At 31.5% G+C, this 14,539-nt stretch overlaps 1 protein-coding gene across 1 annotated transcript; it reads right to left on the bottom strand.

Annotated features, from left to right (window-relative positions):
- Positions 1–8,968: 8,968 nt before the first annotated feature.
- On the bottom strand, positions 8,969–12,589 carry LOC131614715 (uncharacterized; the record flags this gene model as incomplete). The annotated part of the gene is made up of 3 exons (XM_058886274.1): positions 12,314–12,589; positions 9,367–9,751; positions 8,969–9,204 (listed from the first exon to the last, which is right to left on the bottom strand). Coding segments are annotated over exons 1-3 (897 nt in total), but the record flags the coding sequence as incomplete, so codon positions are not given.
- Positions 12,590–14,539: the final 1,950 nt, after the last annotated feature.

Genomic DNA, 14,539 nt, shown 5'->3' with positions numbered 1-14,539 from the left:
GGCATAGATACCACAAACCCATAAGAACCATAATCACCAACAGAACAGAACAGTCACCAACGGTACCTGTCATGAATATCCCACCCCACTCACAGGTGAATCTAGGTCAAGGTAGGTCAAAAGGTCTCCAGCGTTAGCAACTCTCCTGAAACACCATCATTGTTGCAAATACATGCCAACAACGGTATCCCATTCGAGTCTCAGCTGGTCGTGGGTCTCATGATCGCAATCAACAGAACCTGACATTCTGTTGGCGTCATGACTATCCACTCTATCCTAGGTATCCTATGTGTTAACTCTGGCCTGGGTATTGGGCCTTTTACCTCATAGAACAACCCACCCAACCTGCAAAACAGAACAGAAGACCCCAAGGAACACAGAATATAATCCATATGCATGATATGCAAACAGAAATAAACATGATATGCAGGCAGAAAAGTAAACATGTAAACATATATACAAGGTATGGACATAAAAACAAATAAACACCCAGTAAATAAACAAACAAACGCAGGCTAGGATCGACTCACTAAGGATGGACCAGCAACAGGTCTATCAACATCCCCAGCAGAGTCGCCAGCTGTCGCTACCGCGAAAAATGGAATCAGAGTCGCCACTAATATATTCATCCCATCGCGGGAAAGGAATATCAGGAAACCTAACTCAGAACAAGAACAGGGTCTTTCGACCAGAGAATAGGGCACGGGAGTCGGTTACGCAAGGGGAAGGTGTTAGCACCCCTCACGCCCATCGTACTCGATGGTATCCACCTATGTTTGTTTCTATCTAAAGGGTGTCTAATGTCTAAACCTAAATGCGAATGAATGCAAAAGAAATACGGGGAAAAGAAGGAATTATTTACAAGTGTGTTCGCTTAGGCCCCGCGACCCAATGCCTACGTATCCTTTTCAGGAATCAGAACGACCGTAGTTCGGCTCCATAGTTTCCATTTGTTTTGTGTTTTTTAGTTGAACAGCGGTTAAGGTCACAATCCACGATGCTCGACCTTTGGAGACTTATACGCCTAGTTTTGGAAAGGACTTAACTTGTTCTTAAGCGCCTAACAAGGCAAAAGAATGAACTTGGGTTTGTGTTTTTTATGTAACTACATGATGAACAAAACCCAATACAAGGTTTCGCACCACTTCGTCACTTTGTTTTAATTCGAGCCTTTATTAAGTGTTTTTGAATGTTTTTGGTTGGGTATTTTTTAAGGGGATTTACTTTGCGATTAGAATCACATAAAATGCATAATGATCGAGAAGCAGATTAGGGAATGAATCCCACTCACTTCTATCCCATTATATAATGTTCAAGAAACAGATTAGGGAATGAATCCCACTCATTTCTATCCCATTAGTTAATGTTTGAGAAACAGATTAGGGAATGAATCCCACTCATTTCTCTCCCATTAAGTAGTGACCGAGAAACAGATTAGGGAATGAATCCCACTCATTTCTCTCCCACTAAGTGATTGAGAAACAGATTAGGGAATGAATCCCACTCATTTCTCTATCACTTTCTTAATGTGATTCGTATCTTTATTTATTAGTGTTTTAAAGTTGAAAAGAAAAAGAGAATGAAAAAGGGAACTAACCTATTCTCTAATCTAAGTTATTCTAATCTAAGTCTAATGGCCCTAAGGTCAAGGATAACTATCCTAACCTATCTCAATTCCTTTTAACAAAGAAGGAAGAGTCTAAGGGAACATGGCAAAAGAATGGAGTTACAACTCCAACAAGATGAGAAGAGAGCCCTAGGGCAGTAGCAAATCAAGGAAATAAATGTCCTAAATCAAACACAAAAGCCATATGGCGCTACACGAAAATATTCACAAAGAGTTACCAAAGTATCGCATAAATCGTCACTTAACCATTAGCGAACAAACATCCATTAATCAAAACAAAAAGCAAATGAAACCATGAACAAAGCTTAAAGTCAGTAGCAATTAGTTCATTTATAGGTCCAAGACCTTATACCAATCTATGTTAGTCAATTAACTTGAAACAAACAAAGTTCTAACAAAACTATACAAAACTAGGTCAAAACTAGTTAGTAGAATTGAAATTAGGAGTGAAGTTAGAAAGATGTAATCAAATGATGGAAGTCAGTAGCTAATGACCTCTAATAGGTGTCTAAACAATCATGGAATCATGTCACGAAGTTTCATACAAAATTATAGGTCATTCGGACAAGTTATGATGCAATCGTTAACCAAAGGTGAGTTATCTACAAGTAAAAAAGAAAAATCAAGTAAAATAAGAAAACATGACTTGAAAAATTCAACTCCAGGTCTTAGGACCTCTAAACATCCCTACTTATATGTACAAAAAGAAACTAAGTCAATTGCATAAATGCAAAGCAAATTATAGGTCAAATTCACATGGTTATCCGTTTAGGAACGCACACAAATCGGGTATAGAAAATCTAATGAAAACATAACCAAAACATAGAATTAAACTTTTATTTTTTTCACACAATATGGTATATGAGCCTACTGATATCACACAAAAAATGGCAATCAAATTCTACTCCTAAGGTATTAAACAAAAATTAATTTGCAAAACCGATCAAACTTAAAAACACAACGAACATGTTGAAAGAAAGGATTTATTAAAAATAGGAAAACAATTTCTAAAAATCTAGAAAAAATACTACAATTATTTACACATGTGATTCTATCTAAAACATATTTTTATTTATTTTTTATTTGAAGGAAAACTGGTTTACGAATTAAAAGTTATGAAGAAAATCAATATGGCAAATAAAAGAAATTTGAACAGGCAGGGGTGTAAAAGCGAAATCTGGCATGAGTTAATCCCTTTATAATTAGCGCTTGGGCCTATTACAGGGGTGTGCAGAAAGCAACGGCGCCAAGGCCCTAGTCACGTGGCCCATCCTTTATACACTATTTTCATTCTAATACTAATGCAGCACTACTCACATAGCCTATAGTTTTTTTATTTACATGCAGCAACGTGAGTTAATGTAGGTACACTATGTCAATTGGTCAAGTTAGTTTTAAGTGAGATGAGGACAAAATAACACCAGGGCCAATCACGGTTCACCACGTCATGCACCAATGATTTACAACAAGACAAAAATGAAATGAAATGGGAACTCAAGCCAATAAGAGATCGCCACGTAATAAACCAAAAAGAAACCATGCAAGGGCCTCGCCGGAGCTGGAGATGCTCCGGTCATCTTCTTCAGCTTAGCGCCGCCGCCGGAGCTATGGAAGATTTGCCCAGAAATCACGAAAGCACACACCTTTCCCCTCGAAATTTCGCGTAGATCATGAATCTCGCATCTGTTTTCTTTGATTCTCCTTCTAATGCACGATCCAAATCACATTTCTAAAACCCTAACATTCAAGACTCTCCCTAAATCACACAAAACGAGTACCAAAGCAATCCTCGCGACGCAAGGCATTCAAATACGTGATCCATACATTCATATGAGAGCTATACCACGCAAACCGAATTCATGTTCAAAATAAATCCATACACGATATGCAACACCTTCAATGCAAACATGGTGGTCTAAATCCTAACCCAATCCCTGATGACGGGTTCCAGGCCTATATGCTTCTAAATGCAAAGGAATAGAGCTTACTTGTTGCGAATCTTGATCAAGATTTGAAGAAGAATTCCACAGCTGTGTTCCAATCCTTGCTTCTTGAGAATGATGATGGCTTGCAGTGAAGAATGAATGCACACTTGAGAAGTGAACTTAATACTTGCAGATTGAACGATGAGGATACTTGCTTCTCTTGAAAGTGATGACCACAAAATGATTATGGAGGTGATTGATGAAGATGATGGTGATGCTTTGAAGCTTGTATCAGGTTTCAATTGAAGCCATAATGGTGATTGAAAGATGATGAAGATGATGATTGTGTGAGGATGAGGATGAAGGTTGATGAGTTTGTTACAAGATTGTAACAAACTTTGTAGAGAGAGAAAGAAGAGTGATGAGAGAAAAATGGGAGCTTGGAGAGAGTGAAGAGAGAAATCGAAGTGAGAAGAAAAAAATCTGAAAATCTGAAGGGGTCTTCACTTGGTGAGGGGTTTGGAATTATATAGTGAGAGTGTGGGTGTATGGTGAGTTGCAAGTAGTGGATCTTTTTTCAACAACTTAATGTGCAAGTTGTTCCTTTTGTAGTAAACTTTCTTTTTTCTTTTCATGTATGCAGTGCTGTTTGGCTATTAATGGAATATGCAGCAGCTGAGGGTGAATAAGAACAATGCAGCAAAAATAACATAAGCAGTGATTCTTGCCTCCCGCGTGACCATGCTGCGAGAAATTCAAGCAGATGCCTTGTTACGAAAACCGACTCTCATGAGGTCACCTTCATACACATGTAACTTATTCCCTCTATCACCATTTGACTCAATCTCGGAAACATTGCGAAGAGGGAATGCAAGAGAAGAATATTGATGTTGAAAATGCTTTGAGACAATGATCATATCATCATGCTAATCACTCTTGAAGTTATGACATCAAACTGGTAGCAAGTCCGGATGGTTGCCGTATTCACAATTTCGACTCAGCGACTTCGAATCCCCATAACTCTTGAACCGAGCCTCATTTGGAAATAATTTCTTCTGCAAACTTACAGGTCGTAATACAATGAACACTTTTGTAGTTGACCTTGATCCGAAATAAAGCTTGTAACCGTATCGAAAATGAGATTAAAGACGATCGTTTGGCCACGCCATGAATGCTCTTCAAAATCTTATATGCCTGACAATCATTTCTCAACGGATCAGTTTCTTTCCATGCGTATATCTGTCCATTCATGGAGAATTGGCTCACGATTCTTTCTACAACATTGTTTATTGTCATGGGGAGGACAATCTTGATGTTGAAGAGTTCTCGAAACATAGCTTGCATCCATGTGAAACCTTGCCTCAAAGTTACATGCTCACACTCAATTGTTATTATGCATAGTTTCTCTAACTACTTAAGACTTGACAACCTCGAATCATGAACTTCAGGACTTCGTAACTTCCGATCTGAGCCTCGAATGAAGAAACTTCTGACTGAAGAGTTTCAACTTGCAATGATATGAACATTTTTGTATTTGATCTTGTTTCAAAATGATGCTTGTAGCTATGTGAAAAATAGACCTAAAGTCAGCTGTTTAGCCATTCTCAAACTCTTTCAAATTTCTTAAAGTATTAGAACCTTCCCTTTTTGGCAATTTCCAAATTTAACTAATTTCCAAAAATGGCAATTTTAGTTAAAACTTGATTTTCAAAATTTTCGTGATTCTCTTTTACCAATTTTCAACCAACCTTCAATAGTTGACAGTTGACCTTGACTTCGACCAAAAGGTCAATTGTCCTGATTTTTTCGATTCCAGATGAACTTTCCTGATTAATCCGCTTCCGATCTAATTCTCAATTAGTCTTCAACTCAATGAGAATCAAATGAATACTCCCTCAATGCACCCATGATTTCATACTCAAAAATAATCTTCTGATTAAATTTTGACCAAAAAGTCAACAGGGTTGACTTTGGTCAAAACCTCAATTTGAAAACCCTGATGAACCTGAAATTTGTCTTTTAACCAGAGCTTTTACTCGGAGAAAATAAAACCCTGATTTTAGGAGTATGCCAATGGAGATGATCCTCTTCAATAAGGCCTCAGATCTGATTCTTCTTAACCAAGAATTTCCCCAACCTCGGCCTCTTTTTGTCAATTTTCTTGGGCAGTAACGGTGATATGAATGAATGTATGAATGACCTATATGAGGTATGTACATGAATGTAATATGAAAGCCAATTGGGTATAAATAAAATGGGCAAATTTTGGGGTGCAACAGGCATATATATTATAGTGTCAAATGGAATAAGATTTGCCAAGCTTTTCCCGTACTTCATTTGGAAGTGTTAAAAGAGCATTTAGTAAAGCATGGTATAAGAATTATACATGGTTAGAATACAGTGAGATCAATGATGCAACTTATTGTTTTTATTTTGTTCTCTTTAAGCAACGGGACGGCCAAGCACTTTGGTTTTGAAGTCTTCACTAAAAAAGGATATAGAGTTTAGAAGCATGCATCTCAAGCCTTGAAAGATCACGTTGGAAGTCATAAATGTTTGCACAACTCATTTGTTAAGCACTACGATGATTATAATAATCAAAGACAAAATGTGGCAAGTAAGTTTGCTAAAGCAACCAAGGAATCAAGAGACTTATATAATATTTGTTTGACTTGTTCTGTAGATTACTCAAGATATCTCATGGCACAAGGTATGACTTGTCAGTGTTGATAACATCCGTTGAAAGAGATTTTTCAAAAATGAAGATTATCAAGTCTAAATTGTGCAATAAGATCAATTATCTGTGGTTCAATGACTTGATGGTATGTTACACCGAGCGGGAGATATTCAAGTTACTTGATGATATTGATATTATTCGAACATTCACTGTAGAGAAGTCTCGGAAAAGACATTTTCCTCATAATTTTATTTAACACGCTATTATAATGTTATGTTTCATCTATTTTATTTTAAACTATACTTTTGTTGACAAAATGACGAGTCTCTTTCATTTTGATTGATGACTATTTATATATTATATACAATGTGAATTTGCGGTCTTTAAATTTTTGCCCAGGCTTCATAATTTTTCTGGCTCCCCCACTACCTTAGGTAATTGTCATTTGTCAAATTTAGTCGAAGGGTCTTCCGCATCCTACACTAGGTGACTTGGGGTGGTTCTAACCGTCTTCTATATATAAAGCTCTTCACATGCCAAACTTATTAGTGTCAAAATTATACATGGTTAGAATACAGTGAGATCAATGATGCAACTTATTGTTTTTATTTTGTTCTCTTTAAGCAACGGGACGGCCAAGCACTTTGGTTTTGAAGTCTTCACTAAAAAAGGATATAGAGTTTAGAAGCATGCATCTCAAGCCTTGAAAGATCACGTTGGAAGTCATAAATGTTTGCACAACTCATTTGTTAAGCACTACGATGATTATAATAATCAAAGACAAAATGTGGCAAGTAAGTTTGCTAAAGCAACCAAGGAATCAAGAGACTTATATAATATTTGTTTGACTTGTTCTGTAGATTACTCAAGATATCTCATGGCACAAGGTATGACTTGTCAGTGTTGATAACATCCGTTGAAAGAGATTTTTCAACAATGAAGATTATCAAGTCTAAATTGTGCAATAAGATCAATTATCTGTGGTTCAATGACTTGATGGTATGTTACACCGAGCGGGAGATATTCAAGTTACTTGATGATATTGATATTATTCGAACATTCACTGTAGAGAAGTCTCGGAAAAGACATTTTCCTCATGATTTTATTTAACACGCTATTATAATGTTATGTTTCATCTATTTTATTTTAAACTATACTTTTGTTGACAAAATGACGAGTCTCTTTCATTTTGATTGATGACTATTTATATATTATATACAATGTGAATTTGCGGTCTTTAAATTTTTGCCCAGGCTTCATAATTTTTCTGGCTCCCCCACTACCTTAGGTAATTGTCATTTGTCAAATTTAGTCGAAGGGTCTTCCGCATCCTACACTAGGTGACTTGGGGTGGTTCTAACCGTCTTCTATATATAAAGCTCTTCACATGCCAAACTTATTAGTGTCAAAATTACGTAAGATATGTAAACACTTATTAATTTATTTTACAGGTAATCAATAGAAAACCCCCTGATTTATCAATGAAAAGTGATAAAACACCTATAGTATTTAATATAGTGTATTGTGTATCGCATGAGTCAACCAAATAGTTTTAAAAAGAAATTGTAGTATCACACTTTTAGGATTCTTTAAAAAAAATATATATTAAGAATCACACATTAATAACCTTATTATCATAATTGTGTAAAGTCGTACTTAGTAGAACTCAAATTTTAAGATAGTATAAGAGTTTATTTAAAATCTGTTATAATATATATATATGCTACTCCCCCGTTTCTTTTTAAGTGTCGTTTTAAAAGAATTTTTTTGTTTATATTTACGTGTCATTTTTATAGTTTAATGTTATACTTTGTCAATTATACCCTTACTTTCTCAATAACTCAACTTCACATTTTCCATAAAATTAATTATTTTTTCAATTAGTTATTGGAAAAAAGAGAAATAGAGAGTGTATGATTGAATTTATTTGAAAAGAAAAAATAAAGTAGGGTATAATAGGAAAAATAACTCTAACAATCTACTGTCTTGGTTGAAGAACTTTATGCTAAAATGACACTTAAAAAGGAACGAAGGGCGTAAAAGTTTTAACTATTAAACCTTTTTGGTCATGTTCCAAATGCACAATCATAAACATAATGAGGTGAGGATGTGTTAGTCCTACAATGTAAGAATACACTCTTAACATTATATATATATATATATATATATATATATATATATATATATATATATATATATATATATATATATATATATATATATATATATATATATATATATATATATATATATATATATATATATATATATATATATTAGCGAGGTCAAACTTTATCTTACAATCTGATTTTATAAGGTTAAGTTAGCCTAATCAAAATTTTAAGATGATATTAGATTCTATTAAAAATTTGTTAAATCATATGCTATGATATTTTCAATAAGGATTCACACTTATCATAATCTAGATGTTCATTTTTTGGCGCGATGACATGTGTTTAAAGTTTCAAATTAAATGCAAGATGATATTGACATGTGCTTATAACGGGAGGTAACTCTCATTTTATAGTTGGTTTAGTAAAGGTGATTTTCATCAACTCAAATTTTAATTGAAATACATAATAAACTTAGTAAATGAAATACAATAACGGAATAACCCATTCTTTTGTACACGGTAGAAAAAACATAATACATCCATTTTTAGTGGATAGTTATTTGTTATGGTTACATTGTGAAGTTTTCTTACATGTGCCTCATCATCATCATCATCTTCCTCTTCTTCTTCTTCTTCTTCTTCCTTTCCTTTATCCAGAAAACAAACCTTACAATTTGAATCAAAGCAACAACAAGAAGTATAACACCCCAAGCACCGCCTAAAATAAACCCTAACCTATAAGCATCATAATAAATATGACCAGGCGTCACCAACCCAATGACCCACATATATGTTAGCAACATAAATGTAACTGCAATAGTCATTGCAATAGTTAATATCCACATTATAACCTTATTCTGAAGTGGAAAACCACAAATGAGAATCAACACAACACAAAGAGAAGCAAAAAAAGAAATAGTATTAAAAGACATAAATATAACAAAATCTTTTGCCCAATCATAACCAACAATTGCAGTTCCAGCTCTGCAAATGCCATACTTTATGCATGTGTATGCACCATTATGTGTATTCTCTTGCCATACTCCACCTGGAGGATTTAATGCCGATTGAAATGTCATGGTTGCAATTACAGTTGCTACAATCATCAATGTGCCACGTGTTTCTTCTATCCAATTACCTTGATGTTGTAGATACTCTGACCATAAATTCTCCCACTTTTTTGTTTTACTGTTGGGTTGTTGTGATTGATTTGATTCATGGGAATTACAAATATGTGCATTTGTATAAGTTCTTTGGACTCCCGATTCTGTTAAAATATATTGGATTGCAATGTCTATGAAATCTGTTGAAGAATTGTTGTTCATTATATCCAAAGGTGTGAAACCTTTATTATTCAAAGTGTTTGATGTTGCTCTTATTTCGGGAAGTGAAAGCAAGAATTTTATGGTCTGTGAAGAGTTAAGAAAAAACAAATCACTTTTAGATAACGAAATAAATGCAATATGAATTAATCTTTTATCAAAAGCGCAATATCATGTTTATGTAAGTAATCATTAGTCTCTGTTTCAATTACGGTGTAATTAATTTTTTGTGTATTATTTCTAAGAGACCATTTCCTTCAAGTACCTAAGGTTACCAGTGGGTCAACTCTCATCTCAAGACTACCTAGGGTTACAGAGTGATTTGTGAATCTCATATCTCATCTTTCTAAAGTTGAGGATTCTTGTTATTAGTTTGTGGAAATCTTAGTAAGAAAGTGGGATCAGACCTCCTCACCTTCTTTTAGAAGGACCTATGGATTATGTCCTTAGACTTTTTAGTATCTCTAATCAGCAGGAGGATTGGTATGTTGGTCAGGTAGGAATGTATATGAGTGATAATTCAGCTTGAGACTTAAAGTGGAATTTAATAGATCCCTTTTTCGTCTAACAACAAGAAAAGATCACTAATTTATTGTTCAATATTTGGAATGTGACCCTCTCCCCAACTCCCACTAGGTGGTGATGGTGTCATTCAAAGAATGGCGTGTTATCCGTTATCTCGTCTTACTTAAAATTTCTTGAGCGTGACTTACCTAGTGTTCTTTCAGTCAATCTTGTGAATTTGATTTTTCCTCTTATATAGGATAATAGGTCCCCTCTAAAATAGTTTTTTTTCCGTCAAAGAGTCTATTGAGTACATAAAATAAAATTTTCTCTTTCAACTTAATTTCTTCAATGAATCTAAATCTTTTTTCAAAATAATAAAGAGTTATTAATAAATATTTTTTATTTTATTTTCAAGTGAATTTTTTTCACACACAATAGTTAGGTCTCAAACCCTAAACCACTTACTCAAAAGTAATTTTTTTTCAAAATAATAGATAGAGTTAGCAATGAGTAAAAATACTTTAGGGTCTGTTTGGTTCAAACGAGGGGGAGGGGAGGGGAGGGGAGGGATTTTAATGGAGGGAACGGGAGGGGAGGGAAGGGGAGGGATTTTTATTAATTATATGTATGTTTGGTTCAAACGAGGGGAGGGGAGGGGAAGGAAGGGATTTTAGTTAAAAATATGTTTGGTTCACGAGGGGAGGGGAGGGGTTTTATTAATAATTGACATTTTTATCCTTATAATCTTAGTCCGATATGATATTCAAATGTGAAAATTTTATAAATAATTTTTTGGAAATAATATTTGTAATGTTGAGTGATTAAAAATTTATAACTTACCACGTAACGTTAAAAAAATTGAATACACTTGATAAATAGTATAACTTTCGACGCAAAATTATAAATCCGTTGATAATAACTTTTGAATACATAAAATAACTTAATGTTATATATATAGATATATATATATATATATATATATATATATATATATATATATATATATATATATATATATATATAAAATAAATGAATGGTTTAAAATTTTATATTAAATATATATATAATAGAATACATAACAAAATTAAAAAAAATTAATATAAATAAACATAAAAATAATAATAATAATAATAAATAAAAAAACTGTAGTGATTATAATTTTTACTAAATAAATATAATAATTTAAAGGTAAAGAATAATTATAATGAATCGATATAAGCAATAGAGAAAAATAATATAAAAAAAAACAGACGAAAGAAAGTAATAATTTTGAAATAATAAAATAAAATTGAGGGTATTTTAGTAAATATATTAATTTATTAAATATTAATAATCACATTTCCTCCCCTCCCCTCCGAATCCCTCCAATTCGGGGGGACGCAAAAAGTGTGATATGGAGGGATTTTGCTCCTCTCCCCTCCCCTCCTCTCCCCTCCTAATAATTGAACCAAACACATTTTTTTATAAACATTCCTTCCCCTCCCCTCCCCTCCATTTACCTCGAACCAAACACACCCTTATTGAAAAATACTTATTTTATTTTTTTTAATAATAAAGAAATCAATACATGTAAGAATATGATGGTTATTTTGTTTAAAATAAGTCAAAATATAATGAGTATTTACAATTAGGTGTAAAATTTTCTTTTTTATATATAAAATATTATGCTATGAAGTATCCACTAAATTTTACCGACAATTAATTTTATATATATGAGAAAGGATATTCTTACTCTAAGACTAAATTATCAAGACTTACTTCACATCTTGACCATTAATTTTTTTCAATCTAATGGTTAAAATAAATGAATATTATTTTCTCTCTCCATATTTAATTGCTTATTATTTTTAACCATTAGAATATATATATATATATATATATATATATATATATATATATATATATATATATATATATATATATATATATATATATATATATATATATATATATAATTTAAAATATAAAATAAAAATTGGTCTTAAGTTTCATAGGCATATATATGCACATAAATAAATAATGATACTATAAAAAAGAAAAGGTCTACAAAGAATGGTTCATCAATCTCTTTATAAAGTGATTAAAATATCAATAATTATTAAATAAAACTAAATTTTCGATTAAGTTTGGCAAGATGAATACCTGAAATTGCTTGAGGTTAACTGCCCAATGAAGAATGGTGTTACCCTCTTTGTCTTGAACATGCAATAGCTCTTTGGCTCCATTCACTGATTGCACTATGTATTTCAGAGCCTCAAAATGATTATACCTAACACACAAGTGCAATATAGATCCATCATCACCAATCTTTTGAATGGAACACGGTTTGGCACTTTTCATCTCCTCAATAATCACTTCCAATTGTATAAGAAGTTTGTCATCATTGCCAGGAATCAAACAGATATCTGAATTCGCCATTAACGCTGATTTCACAATTTGAATGTGCCCTATAAAAGAACCTAAATGAAGAGGATAATGTCCTTATGAGCCTAAAGAAACATTTGGATTCTTTATTTTTCAATAAGAGATAGTAAGAGTTTATATAAGAGAAACACAGATAATTTAAAAATTATTTTATTGAGATGGTTTACTTTGTTCCTTTATGTTTACATAAAAAACCAATGGTCGGTCACCATGAAATCTTTATTAAAAAATTAGTAGTATTTTCTCAACACTACAATAACATTGACAATTGACCATTTTACATAATTTTTTATATTGTAAAAAAAATCAGATTATCATTAAAAACTTGTTTATAAACTATTTAACAACCAGTCATGTGTATTTCACTTATTAAATTATTAGAATAAATTATGTTATGTTTAACACAATTTGTAGAATAAATGTGTTGGTTCTAAAGGGGGTTGGTAAAAAAATAGTTAAGCTAACAAATGCCTTAAAGATATTACTTTAGGAAATAAAAAATTAAATGTATAATTTTTCAACACAACATTTTAATATTTATTAACATAATTAAGTGTTGAAGACACTTGTTATTAATTTTTTTTAAAAATTATTATAAATTAAAGAATGACAACTTTACTAACTCACTTTCATTAGTTTTTTTTTCTCCAAACGTGACTGTTAATTTTGGACAACAAATTATATATATATATATATATATATATATATATATATATATATATATATATATATATATATATATATATATATATATATATATATATATATATATATATATATATATATATATATATATATATATATATATATATATATATATATATATATATATGGGGACGACTCAAGTGAGAACACTTGGTTATTATGAGAAATGAGAACAATGAATCACGACCATTAAATTTTGATTTTGTTGATTTTAATGAACTGGATTGGTTTCTCTTTCTATGTTGATTTAAAATAAATATTAAGGATTCTAGAAAGATAAACCAATCCAGTTCATTAAAATCAACAAAATCAAAATTTAATGGTCGTGATTCATTGTTCTCATTTCTCATAATAACCAAGTGTTCTCACTTGAGTCGTCCCCTATATATATATATATATATATATATATATATATATATATATATATATATATATATATATATATATATATATATATAATTTTAAAACATTTCCTATCTTTTAGTTTTATATGATTTTTTAATTTTCTTTTTATTTTACTTTTTAAAAATACAAAAAAAATTAATAAAATTTAATGTTTTTATATGAATTCTGTCATTACGAAAAATTTATATCATAAATTTTTTATCTTAGTTGGGTTCGGATATTTTACGAGAATATAATTTTTCTAATTGTTTTTTGGGAAAAGCTAACGTGTGCCTTAAAGGCGCAAGTTAATGAGATATTTATAGAAATATTTTTTGGAATGCGTGCATTCAATGTATTGAAACTTTAAATATACCTTTATTACATATAATTATTTTTAACTTTTTCTAATTATAGTATCCTTAACATGTGCCCTTAGGGCACATGTTAGCATGACCCTTGTTTTTTATCGCATTCCATCAATTTAAGTCTCTATAATAAATACTTAAAAACATAATTGATAAATTAATAAATTATGTTATATTCATCTTTGAAAACAACATTCAAATATAATCAAAACTTTCTTATAGAATTACTAAAATTTGGATCAAAAGAAAGTCTTGCGAAGTTTCTTGGTTTAAATTTCTTTTCCGATCTATACTGTTCCGCGTGAAATGAAAGGTCATATATGAGTCATGGAGTATCACTTTTTAAAAATTCTCTCACATAAAAAGTTTAAACTATAGTTACATCGTTTTCAGACAAGCATTAAACCAATAGTGCAAGACTATATCTGTTGGTTTAATTATTTTGATCAAAATATTAATAGAGATTACTTGTTAGACAAGAAAGATA

This window comes from Vicia villosa, linkage group LG6 (genome assembly GCF_029867415.1).
Source record: "Vicia villosa cultivar HV-30 ecotype Madison, WI linkage group LG6, Vvil1.0, whole genome shotgun sequence".
NCBI lineage: Eukaryota > Viridiplantae > Streptophyta > Magnoliopsida > Fabales > Fabaceae > Vicia > Vicia villosa.
This window is presented reverse-complemented; position numbering and strand designations above follow the sequence as displayed.